Source organism: Anser brachyrhynchus (assembly GCF_964034855.1).
Source record: "Anser brachyrhynchus genome assembly, chromosome: 4".
NCBI classification, from domain to species: domain Eukaryota; kingdom Metazoa; phylum Chordata; class Aves; order Anseriformes; family Anatidae; genus Anser; species Anser brachyrhynchus.
This window is the reverse complement of record NC_137698.1, coordinates 20,936,209-20,962,224: the sequence shown is the minus strand read 5'-3', so window position 1 is coordinate 20,962,224 and position 26,016 is coordinate 20,936,209. Positions and strand designations below refer to the sequence as shown.

At 36.5% G+C, this 26,016-nt stretch overlaps 2 protein-coding genes across 11 annotated transcripts in view; one reads left to right on the top strand and one right to left on the bottom strand.

The window, feature by feature from the left end:
- Positions 1-26,016, top strand: part of CFAP96 (cilia and flagella associated protein 96) — a 92,331-nt gene that overhangs the window by 29,043 nt on the left and 37,272 nt on the right. The gene's annotated exons all lie outside the window — the stretch shown is intronic.
- PDLIM3 (PDZ and LIM domain 3) lies at positions 1,006-25,233 on the bottom strand. 2 transcript variants are annotated; one of them, XM_080591365.1, is made up of 8 exons: positions 24,407-25,233; positions 19,489-19,640; positions 17,706-17,790; positions 11,574-11,641; positions 8,046-8,309; positions 4,952-5,079; positions 3,733-3,844; positions 1,006-2,908 (listed from the first exon to the last, which is right to left on the bottom strand). In XM_080591365.1, exons 1-8 carry the CDS (start codon positions 24,497-24,499, stop codon positions 2,719-2,721), a joined length of 1,092 nt encoding a protein of 363 aa, XP_080447491.1. In that variant the 5' UTR covers positions 24,500-25,233; the 3' UTR covers positions 1,006-2,718. The 2 variants fall into 2 exon arrangements, with proteins under 2 accessions (XP_080447491.1, XP_080447492.1); XM_080591366.1 differs by lacking the exons at positions 8,046-8,309; positions 11,574-11,641 and adding an exon at positions 12,082-12,269 and having other exon boundaries at positions 24,407-24,977.

The window sequence follows — 26,016 nt, the reverse complement described above, 5'->3', positions numbered from 1 at the left end:
AATTTTTTACTGTCTCACAGAATAGCCCCACTGTTTATGCAGTAGTAGCATAGCTGAGGAAAACTTTTCACACCTGTTGATCAACATTTGAAGAGTTCAGATAACAAGCATATGAAGTCACACTTATTATCTTTCTCTCCATCTAAAAATAAATGCCATAGCTCTCTCTGCATGTAATATGTATCTAAAAAAGCCTGGACACAGCTGAGCAGCATAGTAGCATTACACTATCATGATTTACTGGGTGTGCCATTCTTAAGCCAGCAGATAAAGTGGATCATTCTTTCGCTGGACACATTACATAGGAAGGATTTGTGCCAGTAACCCCTGACACCCTACTGAGGTAAAGAATGTGGCCTTGAGCACGCTGCAGAGAGAATTGCTGTATCTTTCTCTCACTTTTAAATCTCTGTATTCCCCCAATCTGAAAAGAAGATAGGATGTGATTTCCTAATTTTCTTCTCTATTAGTATCAAAGATTCTTGTGCCTGTATGAATTGCAAATCTGTTTCCTTTATATTACACTGGTGTAAATATTTTCACATAGGTTGGTACTTGCAATTAGATAGGCTTACCTTCTAGCTCTATGAAAGTCATCTCCGACCTCAAACCTCTCAAAATAGCATGCCATGATGCAATGCCACTGAACTTCCCCCAAAGATTTGGCATCAAGTCATGTTATGTGACTTTCTTTTAACCTAACACTTCTTGTAGCTACATTCCTGGGAGTTTCCCCATGTTTTCAATTGGTATGTTTGCCCTGTTAAAGAGAGGGCAGTTGAGGGTCTCCAGTTTTGAAAGCACATAATTTCATTCAGAAAACTAATTTTGCCCAGATTATATGTTCAAATGCCTCGTTTAAAAATTGTTTAATTCTTGCCAGCTGTTTGATAAATCCAAAGCATACTGCTCTGTGTGGCTGAAAGTGCCAAACTTCTATTATTGTCAAGCCCCTTGACACTCACACTTTCTCATTTTTCATACCTGTTGAAAAGAAACACAGAATTTTCATCGTATGTAGTGATTTATTTTTACTTTCAGTTGCTCCACAAATAAATGAACATTAAGCAATTATTGTAAAACACTAATGATATTTCAGGTTTGTAAAAATACACATTATATGCACTCTCACTTTCAAAATGATTTTCATGTTTACTTTATGAATTCTGCTCCTCCATGATACGTGAGGAGCAGAATTGTGTTTTGTGCCTGAAAATAATTCAGGAACTAACCTTTAGAAGGGTGCATCTCTATATGCTTTTGGTATGCAGACTTAAATTCTAAATGCAGGGACACATACATTTTAAGAAGATTTAAATTCAGAAATAATAGTTTAAGACACCTTGAAAAGCCTTTGAGTATACAAACATTTCATTTCAGGCTTTGTGATTCATCTCAATTTAAAAAATAAATGTAAAGTATATACAGCTTCTAATTTTGATTCTGTATTCCACTTACATTTTAAGCTTCTTATGTATTTTAGAATCGGAAAAGTATGTAAGATTTTTTTACCGTTAGTTGTTCACTTCTGCTATGAATTGATGTATGGTGTTGATGTTTTTGGAAAATGCTAAGGCTGAATTTGTCAGACAGGTGTGTGTGTATGCAGCTGGCACCTACCTGAAAGCAATGCAACCCTTAAAAGAGTTTCAGAAGTTGATTTAAAAACTGTTTTCATCCAGCTTCCCCCCCCCCCCCCCCCCCGCCCTTGGAAGTTCATCAGGCTTTTTATAAAAGATATTTCTCCTGCCTATTTTAATTATCAGTCATTTTTAAAGATGTCCAAATTTTAATTACCAGAAATAAACGTATTATAATGATATTTTCCATTGTACCTATTAAGGAAATTAAGTGATGGAGAGGCAAATAACAGTACCATTTTCTGCAGAAAGGTTTTTAAATTTACTTTCATTCTTGATTTGCAGTGAGTTCCTATTAGAATATTTTTTTTTTCCAAAAAGCAATGTATGTGTGTGCATGCCTCAGAACAATTTTCTGTGAAGTGATGTGAAAGCCAATTTCATTGTAAATCACTGAAACAACATAGAACTGTTTTACTTCTTACTAAATGGTCTTTATTACACTAGGCATTTTCTTGTATGAATAGGTATTTATTCCTCATCACATTTGCTGCATCAGAAAATTAAGTAAATATAACCCCAAATTCAAAGCAAAGTAAGCGAAATCTATTTTTTGGCACACATTAATGATACTTGAATAATAGATGGTTGAAGCAGACATGAACATCTGGTTGCTTTGTACTATCCATGTAAAATAGCTGCTTTTCTAACGATCTGTCAATTTTCTTTATTTGGTAGCGCACAGCCTGTAACACAACGAGGCTTTCAATGTTTTTTGCTGCTTGCACAGATTTTTAATTTATGTTAAAAATAATGTCTTGATTACAGGATGTGTGTGTATACTGTAGTGATCCTGTAATAACACTGCTGTTTCACTTTTGTTATTCCAGTACAGCTGTTTTAGTTCATACTCCACCGAGTTATATTGGCAACTTCAAAGATAATCCTTTGACAGAATTTTACTGGTATAGTACGTTACTGCTGGTTAATAGGGACTTCCACCTTGCTCAGATTCCCATAAGAGACAGTTTAAAAGCTGCTACTTTGGATTCAGGCAGGAGTCCTGACACTTGTACTGCAGTTCTAAGCTGGTAATGGCTTCTCGTGTGCATGCATTTATGTGTGTGCTAAGGTAAGACTAGCATTTTGGGTAAACAGTAACTGCTTCATATCCCTCTGGTGGCCTCATGCGAGCTCGCGCATGAGCTTCACAGTACAGCTGGCCCTCCACGAAGAAGTAGCCCTTTTGTTTCAGGTTAAGATTGCAGTCGGAGCACACGAAACATTCTGGGTGCCGGTATTTATCCCGTGCCTTCACCACTGTCCCTCTATATGGAAACAATTACAAGAAAAAAAAACAAACACACAATTAATTCATAGGAATTTAAAGTGCGAAGAAACAGCAGTATGACATGAAGCAAGTTCTAGGTATCTCTCTTAAGGCCTTAGTTTCTCTGGTTTTGCCAGGCTCTGCACAATCTAAGATTGGAAGTTGAGTTTGAGTAAGCGAGATATAAAAGGCATTAGAGGGGATGATGTGGACTGTTCAATAGTTTATTGGAAAAACAGGGTTTGAAGAATCATGTTATTTTGGTTACAACACAGAAAGTACAGTCCCACCTATCAAAATGGTGGTAAATGAGTTTATAAAACACATTTCCTTGGTGACTGCGGTCTGAGCTCATCATTATCTGCGTCCTTTGCTGAAGTTAGTGATGTCATTCAAACATAAATCTGAAGTTTCAAAATAGGCCTCAGTGTTCCAGATACTCCCACTCACCTGGGAGAGGGGTGCTCTACACCCCTGAGCAACCTGCAGAATTCACAGCTTAACACAGCATAGCACGGGTGACTGCTGTTTTCATTAGTATGTGTTAATGATCGACTTGCAAAAGGCCCTGAGACACCTTAATTAAAACTTTTGCAGTACAGTGTCAAAACTGAAATTGTCTGTATTTAAAGTGGCTAACATATAAAAATATATTGTCCTAAATCTCAAATCATTAGCTCATATCTCTGTTTTCTAGAAGCATTTTTCTTTTTGTCTCTCAGGCAGAGACCATCACTTGATAAGGATTCCTCTAGCTTGTGATGGTGTTCGAGGGCATGTGCTTACCCTAGAGATTTCTAAAACTAGAAAGAAACAACTTACAGAATTCCGCTCCCACATTTGTCACACAGTGGCACTTTCTGGGCACCAGGCAAGCCGGTGGGTATCTTTGTCACAGGTGCTTTCACACTTCTTGTACCCACAGGGCGTCCATCTGAGAACCAAAACATTTCTGTTAAGCACAGGCTGAAATAAAAGCATCTGAAGCAGTTAAGCACTTTTCCTGTAAATACACACTTCTGGATGTATTTACAGGCGTTCACTTATGCCAACTAATAATGAAGTTTCTCTGTACAAGTTTAGTGGGCCAGATCCCATGTCTTTGGATTTGGGAAGGATATTGTATGCTATAGCCAAAAAGCAGGTACAACTGATTAAAAGGATAGTACTCTGTCTCATAGGCATCTGCTCATTCACTGATTGCAGATCCTGGGTATAATAGGAGGAGGAGGATTTGGCTTTAACATAGCACTTTAACATAGTCAAGACCTATTGTTTGAAAGCTTAGTTCTTATTTGTATAACTAACCATACAAGAAATTCAGAAAGATTTATAACATAATACAAATATAAAAATACAGCAAAATACAAGAAGAAGATTACCCCCAAAATCCCAAAATAATATATGTACAGAAAAAATAGATATATTTATTCCTTCTCTGGTAAATATTTAGGTATAAAAATTGAAATGATAAATATTTAAATATTTTTAGGTTATTTTTGGTTATATTTTACTACTTATGCTTACTGTAAATGTAAGAAACCTATAGCTTTTAGTTTAATGTTCCTTTTTATTTTCAAAACCTCTTCATTTGAAGAAAATATGACTGTAAATGGTATTGTTGTCTTCAGTTTTTATTTAAAATTAAGAGGGGATGAGTAAAACTTATTTTGGGAGTTGGTTTATATTTCTCTTTTCCTGGATGTGGAAGAGAGAGTTTTGTTTCTTGTTATCCCAAAAGTTCTCTTGCATAAAACCTCATTCAGCTCTAATCAACTTTGTACACTAACAGTCTTAACATTCTGAGAAGAGATTCTGAAAAATGTAATTAACATTCCCATCTTACTCACATGGGACACTGCTAGCTATAAAAGCAAGGGGAAAAATGTTAGTAGGCTTGTGTACTATTTGTCAGATTCAAAACAACTTGGTCTGTCAGAACTTCGTATAGTTCTGATCTCTTATTTTCTTCTCAGATTCCCCCCTTCCCACAAACATTTAAAAATACTTTGAACAGGTAGAATATGTCATTATTAACCACCTTCCTCGGAGACTAAATTCTGGAGCACCTTAAAGGAGCCAGACTGACGAGGTTGGCTGGGCTCCTCCTGGTTGGCATGCAGCATCCTGTACACGTCGGACTGAGGCACCGCGGTGGGAGCTGGGTCACTGCATCGCAGGGAGGAAGAGCAGATAAAGCAGTTAATGAACGTAACTTAGAAGCAATAGCTCTGACAGGCATAGAATATGTTTCAGGAAACAGATGTAAAGACGAGTGAATTTCTACAATCACTGAAGGACTCCTTCCTCCAGGTAGTACTGCTTTATATAGTCCTCTCTTGATCTAATGTACTGGAAAAAAATTCTGTGGAATTCATACAAAAATAAATCTATGAACTCATGACAGTATTTCCATAATTACTGCCCTGGCTCTTAACAGCATTTGGAAATAAGCCAGTACTTGCATTTAACTTCAAAGCAGTTGCATTCAAGTGATCAGCTGCTGTATTAGCAGATGCTCTCTGGTGCAGTATCCAGAAATTCCATTGTCACAGCAGCTGGCCTCAAGAATGCTGATAAAATCACAGCTCATGTCTTTACATGGGGTCAGACAAAACCTAAACAAACACTTTGGAAGAGTGTCATGAAGACAAGATATTCTTGATTTTCTAAGTTGGCTCAGTCAGCTAGTTAAGATGGTGATTATTTATCTAAGCTAATTGTTACTTATTTAATTTATGGAGGTGTCAAAAGAGAATGAAGTAAGTATTGTGTGGTAGAGAACATTGTAAGATAAACACTGTTGACTGGAAAATTTATTTTGTAAATTATATTAGAATGGCACGACTTATTTTTTTGTAATGGCAATTTTATGATAAAAATATAAGGTAAATTTTTGTCCAAATAACACTTAAATTCACAGAATGGTTTGGGTTGGAAGGACCTTAAAGACCAGCCAGTTCCAACCCCCTGCCATGGGCAGGGACACCTCCCACCAGCCCAGGTTGCCCAAAGCCCCATCCAGCCTGGCCTTGAGCACCTCCAGGGATGGGGCATCCACAGCTTCTCTGGGCAGCCTGTCCCAGTGCCTCACCGCCCTCTGAGTGAAAAATTTCCTCTTAACATCTTATCTAAATCTCTCCTCTTTTAATTTAAAGCCATTACTCCTTGTCCTATCACTACACTCCCTTACAACAATTGATGATTGAATTTCCAATGACCTGTGAACTAAGGAATGTACCAAGAATATTTCATGGTATTTTAAACTGTGCTGAATATTTTAAATTGATCATGATAAGTAACATCTTGAGTAGCTGAAAAGAAGAGCAGATGACTGCATGCACTGTCAGGAATTAGGCCAAATGTGTGGCATCTGTAAATTTCAAACTGCTACTGGGACTAATTAGAAAGGTCAAAATTCACTTCAGTGCAGTCTGTTATCTCACTGATATTTGTGTAAATGTCCAGTTTAAATTTCCTGTTACAACTGGCTTCTAACTCTCTGTTGAACCTTAGGTAAGTTGCTACTGGAAAAAAAAAGCAAAAACAAACAATCAAACAAAAAAACCCACTAATTTCACAAGGAATTAAACTGTTTTTGACTTAGACAATTTTGTTTGTTTCCCAGGATAACATCTAGACTGTCAAATGCACAGTAAGAGCAGCAGCACTTGGGCAGCCAGCTAGAGGCCACTGTTGATTATATTAATTGCTTACATCTTCAAGAATCAACCAGCTTTCTCTGAGCCATTTTTAAGCCAGTGAATAAAATACCATTTTTTTCTCTCCTCGTAAACTTTTAATCTAAAGAGTGAGCTCACTTTTAAAAATATCTAATTAAACCCTTGATTCTCTCTTCTTTACTAAAATATTCCTAAAAATCAAACAAGTGATAATACAGTTACATACAAAAGCCAAAAATCAGGCACAAGTGTATGAGAAAACATTTCTAAATTCATACCTGGTGAAAATGAATCTCGCAACAAAAGAGAGATTTCAAACCTGTGTAGACAGACAGTTCTCAAACTGGGAACACTACAGGCATTCATGAAACCTGATTACTCTGGGCTTAATCCATATTTCAGAATAAGGAAAAAGTAAGTTGGCCTTTTTTTTTTTTGTGATTGAGGATAAGATTCATGCAGTAGAGTAACATCACTCAGCAGACTTCATGAAGTACAGTTTTGTTTTCATCAGATTAGAGTGAACTTAAATACTAGACAAATATGATTTTTGTGGTTAGTAACAGCCCAGTTCTGCAAGGTGCTGAAAAAGACTCATCGGTGCCAGAGATTATAGTTTATTTAAAGTATTAGTAATTAGCTTTAGTTTACATCATTCATATTATAAATTATGAACTTAAGTACTGTTGTGAAACAGAAAAATAAGTTACTATTATGCAAAAGTAGAGATAAAACAATATGAATGATAAATTGTACCTTGAAAAAAATGAGTAGAGCTTTAAAACATTTTATTATTCATCATTACTGTCCAGATTCACAAGGTTCCTACCTGCCCTTCAGTTCCTGTAGTAGGTAAAATTCATGAATCAGCTTTTGACCTTTACAGAGATCTATCAGTAGGCCTAGAAAGTCAATTCTGGCTCTTTTTGGAGAAAAGCTAGTGGTACTGAATGAATTGTCCTAGGTGGGAGCTAAAGAGCGTGAATATCTACAAGATCTCCTAAGCTTCATAACTAGAATTTCAACGGTTGAAAGAAATGTCAGTTAATAATAATAATGTATTAATGATTAATAAGAATAAATTCTTAAATAGCAACAATTAAAACAATAATAAATAGTTGTGAATTTTGGAGGGAATCAATCTTGAATTGGAGTGGTCAGTCAGCTTACAGTAAAGACAGTTTAATCAGCTTTTACTTAGTAGCTACAACTACGAGATTATTTCCTATGAAAGAGTTATTTGTAAAATCTGAAAGACTTTTAACACTTCAGATGAAAAAGTCATAAATTACTAATAGATTAAGGAAAATATTGAATGTTTTTAAATAACTTAGTTTCTCTCTAACCCTTTTACACCTTGTTGTAGAAACCATGTAAATTCTTAAAGCCTGGGATTGTCAGTATATCCTAAATTTGTATATCCAACAATATTAAACGTACTGCTCTAATTACCTCATGATGGGTGTTTCCCCAAGAGCTGTAGAAACTTGGCCTTGCAGTGTTTCCATGATATTGTCATCTGAGTACAACTGCATGGGTGTGTTAAACTGAGCATGTACAATCTTGACACCGGGCAGCTCCATTTCCAGGGGAACGTTAGGGGCCATCTTAGCCACCGCTTTCAGCTCGGTGGGGCAGATAGAGCTGACGGTGCTAATGGAAGAGGGGGTGCTGCGTCCACTGCCACAGTCAATCCCCGAAGGAGTACTGCATCCACTGTGTTAATTGCACGTTACAGCCAGATTGCAGAAAGGTGTGCAGTGCGTGTCGGATTATAGAGAAGAAAGACAAAAGTACAGGAATATGGTGATGTTAACAAGACTGAAAAGCATGAATACAACAAATACAGAAAAGCCAAAGTAGAGAAAGTAGAGAAAAGCAAAAGTATGTGCATTCATTGAAAAGTAAAAGCGTCAATGCCACTTATAAAGCATTCCTCAAAATTCTGGCATGCATTATCTTTAAAGACAAAAATATAATAGATTGAATAATTCAGAACACAGTATTACTTTGTATTTTGAATGCTAGATTTTCTTTGAGGATTAATTAAGCCTCACTAAAACTCATTGTTCTAAGTGAGTAACTTTTAAGATCTCCAAAAGGGTAGCTTACAAAAGTTATGTGAGTTGTACATGTCAGTGACAGAATAAACACCTGCAATACTGGAATCCTAAATGCACCATTCCAGTCCTGTACCTTGTAATCCATCTCAGGCTGAAGAGACTACTATAAAGTCACATAACAAATCCAACATTTCCTACATTTCCTTGGTATTTGTTAATCTTTTAAAATGTATTTAACAACATATATATATATATTTGTTAAATATTTGTTGCATATTCCAAAGAAAAAAAGATGTGAAAATAGCCAGGCATACTTTTGCTTTTCTAAATTACAGTGTTTCCAGTAGAACGTAAAGTGGTCCTTCACAAAAACAGTGGCTATGTATTCAAAGAATTAATTTTGCTCCTTCTGAAGTAGACTTTACATGTGATTTATATAAAATAAAAAGGATGTGAAGTTTTATATCAATGTTGGTCTACATTACTGGAGTAAACTTGCTGCACACCAACATGAAGTCTGTTAAGAAGAACTAGTAAAATATTGCAAGCATTAGTCTTTTTCAATGTCACTAATTTGAATACTTCAGTCTTTTCTCCATAGCACCTCAGAGGCTTTCTTGGTTCAGGGATACTTCTTTCCTGTTGCTGTGTAACAGCACTTAACCCAGGCTTTCCACAGGCTACCATTTATATGATATTCAGAGCCAAGAGATGATAAATGCTTGATCTTTTCCCTCCAACCTGCACATCAGGGTTATGTCAGCTCTTTCCAAGATGAACGATTCTGTGTAAACCAGGGAGTGTATTACATTTCACAGTTTGTGCAGTGCAGTACTCTGCCCAGTAGTTACTCGTGTATGGAGAAAACCCAAATTTTCCCTTTGATTCAATGGAGAATTTGTGTAGGACCACTTTCTTGAAATTGTGAAGGGAAATACGTTGTCTACAATTCAAGCCATATCAAAAGAAAGGTAATTCAATGAATGGTAGGCAAGTGTGAAAGCAAAAGTACAAGCTCTGTATTATCACCTAGTGAGTCAGACAAAAATACTAATACTGGGGGCAATTTATAAAATTACATTCTTGTGTGTGTGTAAAAGAATAAGACCACCTTTAGATTCTGCAGTAAGATAAGTTTTATCAGTGCTGATAGTGTTAGTAAATGGATAATAACGAGAGAAGGACAGAAGAAGCATAAATCTTGCTATAAGCAGCTGAAGTGATGTTAAAGCAGAATAAAGTGAAGCATAAATAAAATATAATCATATATAAAGAAGATAATTTCCAGTTAGTTTTGTCAAAGTCCAGTCCAAAATTGTGGCTAATGTCAAATCTGTTAGCTCAATCCCACAGTCCAGAATCAGCTCCTCTTTTAGTCAGTCCTGTTTAGTCTCAGCTGTCCGTTCCAAAGGGATAATTACAGTCAAGGTGGAGGTTTGGGTTTTTCTGTTGTATTTAACAAAGAGTATTTTTACAGCCAAACTGCTGAAAAAGTAGGAGACAAACAGTGTGACAGCCAGGGTTTTGTGGAAGTAAGATTCTCCATCAGAGATTCTGCAGTTTGTAAATATGGACTTATTCAACACTAAAACACCACACAGACTTGCCCAGCTAACGTTCTGAGACTTGGTGCATTTCTGACAGGTTGGTATTATCTGGCAAGCTGGAAAATAGCCATTTATTTCATCATTTTCACTGAAAATATTGTGTAATTGAGGTTTCTGAATTAGGAGAGTAGGCTCCCAACACACCCAGTTGAGCTTCTGTAAATCTGATTAGGTACCTGAAGATGGTACCTAGTGGTCCAAAAGCCAGTCTAGGCTTTTGTCTATCTTTTTTTGTCTATCTTTTTTTGCTATTTATATATAGCAAATATATTTGAGATATATATATATATTTATATTTTAATCTTCTTTATTTTCTGTCTTCTTTTGTTATCTCTTTTGTCTAGTCTACATGTAAGTGCTGCTGTTAGAGGCCACGTATGTTTCCAAAGCAACACATCCTACAAAACCGACAATCCATATGAGATTGTAATTTATTTTTTTTTTAAGTCTTGTTTATCAGACTCAAAATAGTATAACTAAAATACAGGCAGTTTGACCTTCGGTATGAAATACAGAACACTAAATCCACCAGTAAAATCTGTCACTGATAGAAAGGATAAAGGATAGCGTTGTATTGCGTCACTCAAGCTTTTTTGAACTTCCCTGCATTTTAGCCACAGAATTTGTATTGTTTTTCTCCTCTCTGTATTTAATATTGTAAATCATAGTAAATCATAGTAAGTAAGTATTGTAAATCATAGTAAATCATAGTAAGCCAGGTATTTTGCCCCCAGTTATGATAGAGGAATATTACACCAAAACAAGGTATGTAAATATATGATGTTTTCTGCATTCTAGAGCTTTACAGATCTTAGCATCAGACAGTTCTGTTTTAGCTCTATATTAGGTCATTAGGTTGTCTTCTGAATAGCTGTCTGCTGAAAAATAAACTTAAAATCTCTGTATAGCCTAGATGGTAATTAAAAAAAACTAGCTATCTTTTATTTAGCAAGTTAAGAAGTTACATATATTTGCACTTGGACAGAAGAATTTCACAGCTCTGTAAATTTATGTGTACAATACCTGGTGCTACACTGTAATCTGAATCATATTCATGAATATAGTTCCTTCAGACTTGTATCTGTAAAACTGAGAGTAGAGTCTGGACCTACTTTCTTTTGGAAATTTTGAATTTCAAGCCTGATATCTGCAAGTCCACCAACTCAGGTTTTTAAATTTCAGCATTAAGTTATATACCACTGTAAATTAATTTCAAATGCCTCAGTATGCTCCATTAATATGGTTTGTGAGTATCCATTAAAAAATAACACCATGCATGCAAATCCATCACAGCACTCAGAGTTTATAACCTGCTTCGGCCTGGGAGTATGAAAGGTTTGGGCCGAATATTATGCCTGTGTTCAAAGTAGTTGATATCCTGTAAAGACAAGAGGGTTAAAATAACTTCCTTTGGCCTATACATACTTATTTCTTGTTAAAAAGTAGGTAATAAATGTTTGAAGTTGTAACCATGAAGTAACTGTGTTTATTTGTACATTCCTGGTAGATAAAAGACCATCAATTTAGTGCTGAGAAACTTTGAGAATAACGGGCAATTAGAGAAGGATGAGAGGTAGAGTTGCTGCCCAACATAGAGGGCAAATTGTAGCTACCTGCAGTGCTGCTACTACAGAGTTGAGTGCATAGTTTTCTGTGCTGGAAAAAAATTGCTTCAATTATCACCAGTTTTTTGGATAATCAATAAACCCCTGATTATCAGCCAAAACAGCAAGAGCTGGACTTTTTAATTGAAAACAGAACAGATAGTGATATAACACAAATGAGCGTGTATTATTATAAGGAGATACCAGTACTCACTTTTGCGATGAGTTAGGAATGAGACTCCTCAGTTGTCCATGAAGCGCGTCTTGTATATTGCCAGATGAATACAGCCCAATTGGAGAATTATAGGAGGAGCTCACTACCTGTCTTTTGTCATCAATATTTGCTGCTGCAACAAAAGGCTGGGCCCTTCTGTTGTGAGCCGTACCAATAGGCTTGAATTCCTGTACGTGATAGGCAGACAAAATACACAAAGCTACAATGCACACCAAAGCTAGTAATGAGTAAAACTGACAACATCAGTATTGTTAATCTCTGCATTTTTTACTTTTGCAACTTTGTTATTTCTTAACTGGTGCAAGCACACTATATTTTTCCATGAATTTTCTATTCGCTACTTAAGCCATATACATTCAGAGACTATATTTTCTGCCTCAGGGCAAGAAGAAGGTATTCCATATTGGTGAGTAGCACAAGACAAAATGGGAGGGATGAATATTATAGCAACTTGTTGTATCATTCTCTAGATTTTACAATGTTTATGTTCATCGTTTAGAAACGTTTCACATATAGTTAGTTAGCTTAATTACTCTGTTTTAGTGTTAATCTCTGACTTCTGCCTTTTTTTTCCCCCATATTGACTGGAAGCTGCAATGGTAAGATAGCACAGATCATCAGTATTTTAATGAGAAATATATATTCAGTAAATTATATTTCAATGAGAATATATCTCTGCCAATTCTCTGATTTGTCCTTGTTTTTGAGATGTGTATTTTGCATAGCGTTTGGACTTCCAAACATTTAGGCCACCTAATAGCAAATCTGCAGAGGATGAAACGCGAAGTGAGAACAGGACTTTCACACCTGCTGAGTGCTTTCTTATTCCTAACTTTTGAGTTCGAATCTGTGCTAGAAGATGTAATTGGAGTAATAGGAATACATCTACAATACTATACAGATACGTATACTGCAATAGACCATTTCTGTATTTACGTTGATATCACACTGTGTCTTATGACTATAGAGAGTTTAAGTTCTGATACTCCTGAATGAGATTTATTCCGAATTGTACCTTAGGTACTGGAGCTTTTGGCTTAATCACTGTGTACAGTTTATGCTCTGCATTTACTATCACATACTTTGTAATGATGACACATCAAACATCTTCAGTTTTAAAATTACTCAGGTGCAATTGTGGTCTTTTGGTCATATCTTGCAAGCGATACAAACCAGTCTCCTTGTTTTGATAAGTAAAATTTTAAACCAAGTTTTTATTTTTTATTTTTATTATTATTATTTTTTAATGTAGAAATGCCCTTTTTAGATTACCTATTACTAAAGGAATTCCTAAATTCCTTTAGGAATGTTAGAAAAATTTCCAGTTGAAATAAAATACAACTTATTAGCAACAAATGCAATATAATTTTAATACTGAAATCCATGGAATAAATCAAGATAAAAAGAGCAGATGAGGTAAGCATGGACACATTTTTGACATCTGTAGGTTTTTATTTATTCCCCAAACATTATTGCCCTTTTATTTTATTTTATTTTATTTTATTTTTCAGAAAATACCAAGTCTCTGTTCAAAGATTTGGTGAATTATTTATAAAAATTCTGAATGCCTGAATGTGAATTGGCCCTGTAGTTTTCATTTGAAAAATTTGAATGCTTTTAGAAATGTATTTAGGAACAAACCTTAAGAAAAGTCATGGTTATATAGTGCGTGCAGCCAGAAGATGCAAAGAGTAAAAAGCAGCTTTATTAAATGGAAATGTTTAGCAGCATTGCACTGGAAGAGATTACTGAAAGCAGCAATCAGATAAATGAGCACAGAGATTTTACTTGCAGTTCTTGATTTCTGTCTAGTAGAATTGGGTTGCTGTTGACAAAATATATTAGTAAATGGAAGTAAGCTTCTACTGTTTAGGATCGTGTCTACTTTATGAAAGATATTAATATAAAACTGTTTTAAATTGGTTTAAATCCATGTATGATACAAAACAAACAAAAACAACCATGAACATTGTCATTTCACTGCCTGTTTAATTCTTGTTGACGAACAGCACAGAAGACATGGCACCGTAATAGCATATTTACAATATAACAGTTGTGAAACAGGTATTTGCAGTTAGTTAAACTTAAATTCCTTTTTTTTTTAAAAAAAACCCTCATCTATTCATATAAAATGTCAGTGAAAGAACATACAGCAAATAGTCCAGCTCTTGTGTTTATTGGATCTTATTGAATCTGTGAGAAGTCCTCCTTTAGTTCCAAAGCTAAACGAGAACTGAAGGTTGTTGAAATTCCTAAGCAGGAATATTTTATAATTACAGTATTTCATTTCTTAAAATCTTTCTACTTGACTGATGTCCTTTTTGTAAGACTAATGCATTTTGCATTGATATAGATATCAGCAACAGAATGAACAGAGCCTCAAAAGTCTGCAGAAATGCATCTAGCAAGGACCAAGTGTTGGCATTCCTTGAGGATAATTACCATGACAGTACACAAGTGTTTACCTGTTGGAGGTATTGGGGACTAAAATCATCATCTCTGAGTGCTGTTACATAAGATGGGCTAGATCCTCAAAACTACATTAGCATGATTATATGGTTTCAAAACTTGACTATAAGTATTAATAGACTGTAAGCTTACTTTGTAGAATAGGGTTTTGGTTTGTTTGGATTTTTTATACTTTTCTATGTATATAGTATATTTATATGTCCTAGGATATGTCTTTCATGGACAAAGGTCTAGTCACACTTAACAAAGTGTTCAAAAGCAAAGATAAAAGCAATGAAAAAAAAGTCCAAATAAAAGCATTAAAGAAATATGGTGATGGAAACAAATTAATTTTACATGAGGTGAAAAAGGTAAATGAGAAAAAAAATGACAGGTCATAACATTGTTTTACATTGAAAATACATCAGGAAGGTACACGTGAGCTTTTTTTTAAAAAAATGATTTTAATAAGGTACACTTTGCCATTTACAATGATTTTCTATTCCTAATTATATTATTTGAGAACCTTATGTTTTATATTACTTTTATACAGAATACGAAGGGATTGTATTAGTAATACTTCAGGTAGTCTATTATTTCCTGTTATTCATCATGCTATAGGTTGCTCCAGAGTAACAAAATTAGGTGGTTGGTTTTTATGTGGGAACATGTGGTTTGCAAGATTGGCTCCTAGTCAGCAGCTGTTGCTGGAAGTTATTTGCTGGGATTATTGTCTCTGTTTGCTCTATCCAGAGTAAAAAACAGGGAGAGTTTTCACGGTGTTTTGACAATTCCCTCTATCAGTCTCCAAATGACTGTTTGGGGCTGCTCAGCCTAACGCAAAAGCTTTCTACTGTGTAAAGGTTCCTTGTTCCAGAGCTGCCCTGTGCACAGCATTAATTGTTTATCAGATTTCACATAAACATCTGTAGAATACTTTCCATCTGTTGAAAGTAGGCATTCTTTTGCCTCGTGTTGATATGGTGAACAATTTAAAGCATGTTTTACTTTCATTTATAACTATCTGTTACTAGCTTGCAACTAATTATTTAACTTATTATTAGTTATTATAGTAATTGCAACTAATCTATTATTATTTAGTTAGCTCCCAATGTATTTTAAATTATTGACTTTCCCCTCATGAAACTTTCTTAACGAACTTGGCAAGAGTGAAAAATTCCGTCTGCATTTATAACATCTGTGACCTTTTGGGCAATTCTAATTATTATATAAATGGTGGAAATGCTTTTTATAGAACTCAGTGATTTTCCATTTCTGCAGGCCAACCAATATGTGCAATACTTTCGGATAGAAAGGATTTACATTTGAAGTAATACCGTACTGCTTTTGGATATTGTTTTTTGACTTGCCTGGGCCTCAAGGTTTTTATTCATCATTGGACTGCAGCACACTCTAATGTGACTTACATGGCATATAATTATGCTGTAAATAGTCACCTGAGGTTAAAGAAACTTTCATGCTGAATTGTTTGCACTACTGGCACACACACTGATGGATCTGGCGCTGAGACTAAATATGCATTAAAATTAAGTGTAAAATTTCTGCAGTTATGGAAAAAAGGCTATTTTTTTCCACATATAGATCAGAGTGATAAATGTGCTTGGAAGGAAGAATTTAATCTAAAATGTAAATCATCCCTCCAGTGGTTTAGCATATTTGTTTATTAGCATTGCTACTTTTCTAAGGCTTATTATTTATTGAATATATTCAGTACTCCTGATTTTCCAATAAAGGAAAGAGGTACACACAAAATGGAGAGATCCACTATTTAAATCTAGGAGAAGTATTTTTTTTCTAATTGCCCAGTGGAGACCGCTTTTCAGAAGGCTGCCAAATAGCACTTACTGAAATCTTGCGATCTATTTGTAAGTAACTGCACTTTTTAGGAACGCAGCTTTCATGCACAGGGATTACTGGATTACTGTCCTGTCATGCATACCTATATGGCCTTCTGTACAGCTTTTGTAGTGACTTTGTTCCTCTGCTATGTCTTCTATGTGTATCTTAGCTACTCCACAAAAAAAAAAAAAAGCTCTTAAAATAGCCGTTTTGTTCCTTTGTAACACTGCCTCTTACTGCTGAAGAGGGTGGATTGTTTCTGATGAACTTTGCTGTATCACTTAACACAAAGGTTTTAGTTTGGAAAGAAGAGAGAGAACTGGAACACTGAAATGCCATATTCATATTTGGGAGTGCAACTGTGAAAACAGAACTGGTGGAAGCATGTATTATGTAGAATTTGTTCAAATGGAATCTGCTCTTTTTTTTTATTTATTTTATTTTTCTGGGACAGCACAAAATAAACACTTGACATACTTGCTTTGATCCTGGCCTGCAACCAGAATGCTCTTTTCTCTTTCCCTCTTGAGACTACAGCAAATGTTCATGTAAGTAAAAGGAGGAATGACAAAGGAATAAGGCACTAGCTGTAGACAACAGCTAGATAATTAACTATTAAAAACATGGGTACTTCTGCTCACAGCTCCTCACAAGGGACTGGGTATGAGTTTGAAGAGAGAGGAGGATTTAAATGGATTGGAATTGCTTTTGCTGTTCAGAAGTGATGAACGTTTTGCTTATTGATCACTGAGTGGGTTTTATACAATTCAGTAACTTTCAGTTCTGTGGTGTGGTACAAAAGTATATGCAGGTAAAGAGACCCAACATTAACAAATCTCCCTGTTTATGTGCCTGTTCCATCAAAAAGATTTTTTCTGACTTGATGGGCACATTGCTTTGGTATTTGATATTTAGTCCTGAACCTACATGATGAGGTCTCTAAAGGAGTTAAAGCATCTTAAACAGCATCAGAATAAAAGGAGTGTATTTTTTTTTTCTGTAGTAGAACTATGGTGATATGTGCAGTTTTAAAGAAAATGGGAGTGTATTGTAAATTGGTAAAATTTTGTTTCAGTTGCAGCTGAAAACCTAAAATATCCAGTCAGATAAGATTATATGTATATAATATATAGATGATACAAAAAGATATATAATGCCTGTCATGGTTCATATTAGCTTAAACTGGCAGATAACGGATGAAGTGGTGTTCAAAGAATTTTAATAACCATGAGTGAGATCATTTAGAGTGTAAAAAGATAAATGAAAATGGTTAGGTAAATTTTAAGAATTCATACCTGTGGTTCAGCTTCCAAATTTATCTTGAAGGGATGTGCTTTGCCATCTTCTGAAACTTGTGGGGACCATAATTTAGTTTCTTTCCTAGAGAGAAAGAAAGGCAGAAATTAACTTGAATTCCTGTATATTTGTATATTTCCATGTAAAAGATAATGCAGTGTGGGAATTTGTAGTTTGCTCTGTTTTGTTAGCATTTTGACATAAAAATACTTTAACAGTTTATAGTGTACCGTACATAAACTGTATAAAAATTTATCATTTTAAAATAAAAAAGTGCTATGAACAATGGGAAATAATTTAATAGTTAATGAAATGCAAAGACAAATTAGTCCCTTTATGACCAGGACAGACCAAGCTTTATACAGTTTTGTTTTTCTTAGTGGTTGATAGGTTAATATTTCTCACAAATAAGTTTATATATTAGTAATTTTCCTAAACCTCAGCAACATCAGTTTTTTTGTTTTTTTTTTTTTATGACCACAATATCCACATAAGGGCTAATTTTTCAATGCAGGAGGATTGCAGTCTTGGTTTGCAAAGTATGCATACAATTGTAAATAAAAGCTTCACAGGTGGCTCTTTCAGTTGCTTAAGCAGAGACAGCAAACATGCAAATATCTGCTACAATTCTGTCTTCACTGACAAAGGGAAATTTGGTAGCTGATTTTGAAGTGCTGTAATATTATTCTTAAACATTGATCTTGTGTGTACATAGTAGTACTGTTTGTTATATAAATCCAAATATTCAGTATATTCTTAAATATGCACATATTTCATACGGGCAATTACGCTTACCATATTTTTGAATACTTGCTAAATGGCGTATCGCAATCTGTAATAGATTGATATACTGGCATTAAGCATAGGAATTTTTGACTCAAGGTCTGAGCTCTAGTAACTAGACAATTCTCCTTCCAAGAAAAATACTCCTTTATTTGGAAAGGCACATTGTGGTCAGCTGTAACAAAGTGCTGTGCCTCCTGGAGGGCATCAGGTTGGTCTGAGCTGGCTGATTCTTGGAGGCAGCTGGGAAAGTACGCTAGGTGATTCTGATTAAAGGCTGAGCAAACTCAGTTAGGAGATGTGAAGATGCAGGTTGTTGCTCTTGGAAGCTTTAGTAGAGAGAAATGACTGCAAAAAGTTTCTGGACTCCTGCATTTTAGGTAAGAGAGTTCTTTTCTTCTTTTTTTCTCACGTTGCTTGGAAAATCCTTGTTTTTTTTTTATTATTTTATTTTTATTTTAAGTTTATACATTGTGACCATAAAGGAAGGCTTTAGTCCTCCCTTATTTGTTCCTACTTGTGAAAGTGTGCTGTGACATTGCTTTCCATAACTGGGAAGATATGCTAGCAGCTTTGCCTGTGCTTGAGGACTGGAGGCAATGATTAGCACCTGGAGCTGGGGCAGTGTCAGAGCAGAGCAGTAACTAAACAAGCTAAGACAACTAGCTAAGGGCTCTGTTGTGGCACTTTCCAGCCCCTAATTTCCTAAGAATGTAAAGTACTGTCTATTTCCTGACATCAGGGGAGGCAGTAAGAGGTCGGTTTGTAGCTCAGTGAAGGTAGTGGGTAGCCTGAGGGAAGCTGCTCCTGTGCCTGAGGGTGTGCTCTGGGGAATCTGGCCTAGTCTGGAGCTGGTGAGCTGGAGCTGGTTGTAATTTTAAAGGTTTTGTGGAATTCTTAAAGCTCTTTTACCTAGTTAGGCTATATGATAGTTACACTGCGTTAATCAGCTAGTTGGACAGTATCTTCTATCAGGAGCAAGCAGATGTGCACACATACCTCTCTATTCTCAAGCATAGCTGATGTGTCGCTGCTTTAATTCTCTCCTGCGCGTCGTTGTGTGTCATGTTCTCTGTGCTCAGGCCATCAATAGCCACAATAACATCACCAGGGCACAGGTTGGCAGCCGAAGCCTTGCTTCCAGGTGTAATCTGAAAAACAAATTGTGACTGCTTACTTAAGTTGCATACATACCTTAAAAACTGAGAGAGAAAAACAAATGTCGCCATGCTTCTTCCCTATTGCCTGTTGCATTGGGGATGGGTGTGTAAACAACTGTATGATTGCTCACAAAAAACAACAACTGTATTTTTAATTCTGCTGTTCCCTCTGTAGTTCCACTGTCAGCTCACCACTTAAATGCTGTACTCATCATAACTTCAAAGTAGACGAAAATTGTCTTCACGCTTCTGCGTTAAATAATTTCCACTCTAATTTGTGTAATTGCTTTAACTTGTCCTTGAATCTTCTGTCTCAGCTGCCATTGTGTAATTGGCTTGACGAAAGCAGTTCAGTTCTCCCTCCCAACTTCAGGCAATAGCAGAATAGCACACTGTTTGACAACTGTGCTACTTAATGCTCAGGTGTGTGACCTGCCATTAACCGGGCAACACACAAAACCATTTGTGGTCTTACCGTGTTTAAGGACAATTTACAGTAGTTACTATGTTTCCTGCTAGCATGGCCTCTCCTCATAAATATGCTCATAATACCGAAAACATATATTTATTCACGTCTAATCCAGATCCTGAACTCCTTAAAGTGCTGAACTTTAAGTTCTGCTGCACCTGAGTAGCAGTGGCCCCGATCCTTCAAGGTGATCTGTGTGGTGCAATTCATACCTCAGGGAAATATGCCAACATCAGTGACGTTCAGAGACATAGCCCTAAGGTTTTTTTGTTTGATTTCTTGGTATTTCTGATCATCTTCTACATCATGGTTAAAATAATTGAAATGCAACAGTTCTGTTTTAAAATAACTATCGTAGAGGTCATTTGCAACCTATGGAGATGTTCTTCAGTTCTGATGTTTCCCATTTTCCAACAGAAGAAGAAAGTAAGCCCCCCCTCATGCCTCCAGTATGTTCAGAACCCCAGCTATGGCAAACTAGGTAGACTTGTTGCCTGTGGAGGTGACATTACTAACTGTCAGCATAGAAATTAAACAGAAATATTCTTTTTGGTATGCATTGTACTGTGTTAGTATTGAAACAAGGGCAAAAATCAGCCATAGTCATTCTGTACTCTTTCCAGCTGTCCATCTCTGTTCAGTGGGTCTGACTGCTTCTTGAAGAACTTAGTTGTTTTTTTTTTTCTCTGTGCATTCCAGCATGTAAACTTATTTGTGATTTCTCCGTAACAAACTGCAGTGTGCGTGTTATTATCAAGTAAGTTAGGTAAGCTTTCCAAATGGGTACACTGGAGGGTTTTAGCCCCACCACGCTCCAAAAGGATGGAGGAATGGACTTGTGTAGTATGTATGGAACAAAGTGTTAAGGTGCCTGAGTAATCAGTCTGAGCAGGAATCAAGAAAGTTACTCAGATTATAAGTCTGGGGTCTCCAAAACTGTCTGTTTTTAAAACTTCAACGGCTTTTAGCTTAAATAAACCACACTGAGATGACATACATAAAGGTAGTAATAAATACACGGGTGAAGTGTGATCATGCTTCTCCCTGTAACCTGGAATGGCTCCTGACTTTGCCTAGCATGTTGTGGATGTGCACGGGATGACAAATTGCAGGACAGTTCCATAACATGACAGAGCATTCGCAGCCAGACTAATACTCTTAATAGAAGAAGTGCTGCAGAGTTGCATTTGATAGGAAGGTATCAGGCTGTGCCTTGCCAGATCACGGTGTGATATTGATATTGTGGGTATCTCAGTAATGCAGGTGATGCCGTTTCTTAAGGAACTTATTCATGATGTATGAAATGCAGGTTGTGACTTCTTAGAACCGTGTTATGGCCACAGTGTGTGTTGTGTGCCACTCACTGCTTCGTGAAGTAGATCCTCCTGGTGCTTTCTGAAAATGTTAGCCTTGCTCTTCAGGACGTGTCTGTATGGCACATCTGTTGCTCCTGTATCCTAGGTAACTCCAATTTGGATAAATACAAGGATATGTGTTGATCATCCTGACGTTGTTGGAGATAAAATAACTATTTAACCCCATGCAGGGCAATGTCTGTTATGATACTTTGAAGAAAAACTCTCATCATCTGTTTAATAGACTTATGAAACCAGTCATGACACACCTTCATAAATATTTCAAGCTCTGTGTTTTCTGAAGAGGTATGAATGTCTGCAGACAGAGGCTAAATATAAAACTGAGTTAATATAAACACTTCCATTGTGATCTGTAAATGTTTATAGTAAGATAGAATTTAAATATAGAGTTGATATTACCATTCCTTCCAACCTCTACAAGTTTTAATTTTCTGTAACTCTATTCAATATTACTTAAAGTCTAGGATGGCATTCCTCTAAATACCTAACCCCAGGTCTTCTGTTCAGCACAGACTGAAATTAGTCCGTTTTATTAAGACTGGGGTTTTGATCAGTTTCCCTTACCTAATTTCTTTGCATCTATGTGAAGTCCCAAGGATTTTAAAAGTTTTCCTGATTTCTAGTTACTTGCTTGATTTTTGACCCTAGTAGAATCTAACTGAATGCATCTATTTTTAGTCCCTTCCTGGTCTCCTTCCCTCCCAGTGCTCAGGATCTGTGGTTTTTGCATTTGCTTGAAACAGTCAAGACAATTGCCTTGCTTGGGAAATTGCAGATGAATTTTTGAGATGACATCTGTTCTTTAGACAGGTGTAAGATGATCTCTTGTGTTGTCTGTCTCTCAGACAAGTCCTGGTAAAAGCTTCCTTTTGTTGAACAGGGGCCATAGCCAACCAAACTTACAGCTGTCCTATTATTTTTTTCAAAATATTTGAAAATGATTTCATTGTTTTAATGGCTAATAATATTTCTTGTCAGAGCAGTTAAACCAAATGTGAATGGAGGGCTGGTGATACCTTATATGAAAGGAAAATCTAGCCTGTAAAGAGCAGGGTGTTTGAATCCTGCAAAACATTCACCAGCTCTTAAGAGCTACAGCATAAATACTTACTTAAGGATTCTTCTAAATGTATACTGTGATAGCAAATACATTAATATGAAACAAATCTACCATTAAATTTTTTGAACTTGAGCTAAACAGACTTAAATGTCCTCTCTCATATATATATATATATATATAAATATATATATATAATTTCATAGCTCTACTTATAATGTGATTTTTGAGCATTGAGATAATTTGCTAGAAGCCAGTGGCTTATGTCTTGTGAGGCATTTGATAGGTATGAGTCAATTGTAAAATCATTTATTCTTTAGAAAGCTACATTTATAGTAACGTCCTTTGTTACTACAGTTTTAAACTTCATTGTACTTAATCTAAACACAGGGAAAATACAAACCAGACACTGCTAAAATATTTTTCATTAGAGATAATGGAAACTATTTTTCTTTTAGAGGCCCATAAAAGGCAATGAAGGCCCCAAAACATCCAGAGATTTTCCTTTTTTTTTTTTTTTTTTTTTAATTCATTGTTTCTTTTTGGTCTTCTGTTTGTCTAAAGGTTGTGCTACGTCTGATGAATATTTGTTCGGAAGTTACATAAAGTCAAGTAATACCATTCTCTTTTGCTTACTTTTAAAATAAGTATTTTTTTTATGCTTGTATGCATCTGGAGTAAGTGTTTAAATGAAACTAATCTTTACTGGTATAATATGTGAAGGGTTTGTGCTTAAACTTTCTAAAGACTCCTGTTTAGAAGCATATTTACTGCAAGGCATTACCAGTGGTATCCATCCTTCAAGGCTCTTGACGTTTATTTAATACCAGACATAGTGTATATATTGAGTCATAGTGCAGGGCTTGGTTGGGGGGGGGGGGGGGGCATGGGTGATTTGGAGGCTCATGCAACATGCACTTGGTGTGCTAGGTACTGAAAAGCAGAAAGAATACAGGGAAAATAATAATTCTGATCTTTGTGTTGAATACCAGTTTTCAGAACATGAAAACTATCAAAATAATGTCTTTCTTGTCATTAGGTGGATCTATATCTGTAGATGCATACAGATACTGTAGATACCTGTAGACTTTTACATGCTCCATTCACCAAGTAATTAGTTTCTTAAATAAATTGCAATTAATAGTTCAAAATCCATGGGGAAAAATGAAGGCTCAGGCTCCTGCTGCCCTTTAGTGGTGTGTGTGTGTGATAGAAATTGTCTGTTACTACATATGGCAGAAAGCACTGAAGAATTCTCTCCTGCAAATTCAGGATTAGATAACTTTTGATAATTCACTGATTTAACATTCATGGAAGCGAAAACTTTTGCACATAAAAACAGGTGCTGTTGCCTTCCCTGGCAACATGCAGATTTTACTCTAGTTAAACGAGGGTCAGATCAATCTTGTGAAGTTGGCACAAAGCACATGACGTACAAGCTTGCAGACACGAGGAGCTGCTGCCCAGCACCTTCTCCCTCAGCAAGTGCACAGGATGGCTGTGAAAATGGTAGAGCTGGGCTCTGGCCTCCAGGAGGCTCAGAGATTATTTTCTCATCTGACTGCCCGGGGAAACAATGCCAGAGTTTTCCTGCTGCCGAGGCACTTGATTTTAATTTTTGAGGCATGAGTAGAAAATGCACTTAATCTCTTTTACACCAATAAAGCAATCCTAGAAAGACAGATAAAGCTTGTAAAAACACTTCATTTTCAGCTAGCTCTCCTCAGAACTAGCAACTCCTTGCTCATCTGCTCACAGTTTCCACTGCAACTTTGAGATCGAGGAAAACTAAAGGGCAAACATCTGCAACATCTAGAAAATGCAATAAACAGCGAGGAAATGGAAAGGTACGTACCCTGGTTATGATCAAGGGTTGGTTAAAGTCTATTCCTCCCGAGAGCCTGAATCCCCAGGGTGCTGGTCCTTGGAGAACAACGTTCTGGGGCATCGTGGACGGGTGTCCAGGGGCTCTCCCGCTCCTTTTTCCTGTAGGTGTGTGGGGAGGTGGGTGCTGCTGGCAGGGCACCTGCTGGATGGGGCAGCTGACCCTGCGGGAGCTGGTGGTCACCCCACAGCTGCGGGCACCGGGCTTTATCCCTGCTCCTCGGGTGACGTCAGCCAGCCCCTCGGCTTCTCCACCCACAGAGGGGAGTATCAGGCTCAGACAAATAAAGCCCGAGCACTGGAAAGTTTACAAGTTCATCAGCTTCATCTGCTGCTTCAGCGTCCCCCTCGGCCTGAAAGTCAGCCAGCTTCAGGATGCAAGCTTCTGGCTTCTTAAGGCAGCCCTCTTCCCACTTGTATAGGGCTGGTGCTCGCTTGAGCTGTGCAGCATGCTGCTCTGACTGCGTGCGTGATCCTGCTTTGTGTAAACAAGTACAAGGAGATTTCCCTCTCGAGCTGTTGTTTCACAACTTGTCTTACTTGTAACGCAATAGTTCACTGCACCGAAACGTCCCTTCAGCTGAGTGTTTCAGCTGCAGTTACTTGAGAGCACGGCACGGGCTAACTCGAATGGCTTGAAAAAATCTGGACCCGTGTCATGCATGTTTTTCATTCTGAGGGAGAGAAATGCCGTATTAGTTGATGATGCCTCTGCTTTTCATAGAAATCTTAGTGTTTTGTAAGACAATTCCGGACACCTTCTGCTGCTTGTTGGTGTTAGTGAATAAACACTCTGTGCTCTTTTTGGTTTTCTTGCATCAGCTCATTCAGCTTTATTCTGACTTCTGTACCCCTTTTATATTGCTCCAAAAGAGAGGGGGAGTTTTGCAGTGATGGTGTCTGTGTTCACTCACTTTCTTATCATGCTGTTAGAGTTTTCCACTTATACGGGCTATTACCAAAGTTAATTGTGCATGTATAATGTTCTCAAGCATCTCTTGAAGTTTGACCTCTAAGGTCACTATCTACAGCTCTAATCAGGCAGAGCTGCTTTTTTTTTTTTTTTTTTCTCCCATGAATGAGTCAATAGTAAGTCAGTGAGAGAGCTTGGAAAGAATAAAATCTGAGGAGAATATGTGTTTTAGTGTAACATATAATGTTTTCTACACTTGAGGAAAGTTTTTTTTTTTTTTAATTATTATTATTATATTTTTTATGGCTGTTGTTTTGTATGGCAGAGGATTTACCTCCTTTGGTTCACTCTGTGCATTTGCCTGTCCTATTACCTGTAGCCTGCATAGAGGGGAGTCTGATGGACAAGAGAGTAGTATGCGAGATAGGCATGAATCTGTATTTTATTCTTTCATATAATTATGTTATGGGTAATGTGTTTATCTTTATATGTCAGTATAAAATTGGCTTCCACCCCTTACTCCTCTGACTTGCTGAATGTCCTTATCTGTGTCTACTGATAACATCTATATAGTGAAAGTCCTTCTTAGAAAGCTATCTTCATATCTTGAGTATGTGGTGGTTTTTTTTTGTTTGTTTTGTTTTGTTCCCTGAGGACTATGAAAGTTA

What these genes read in the sequence shown, in the direction of transcription:
- PDLIM3 (XM_080591365.1), bottom strand. Translation starts at nt 24,499, where the DNA reads ATGCCCCAGAACGTTGTTCTCCAAGGACCAGCACCCTGGGGATTCAGG. An exon ending in AACCCTTGATCATAACCAGG is followed by an intron (nt 19,641 to 24,406) that starts GTACGTACCTTT and finishes TTTGTTTTTCAG; the next exon opens with ATTACACCTGGAAGCAAGGC. An exon ending in ATTTGGAAGCTGAACCACAG is followed by an intron (nt 11,642 to 17,705) that starts GTATGAATTCTT and finishes TTGTCTTTACAG; the next exon opens with GATATCAACTACTTTGAACA.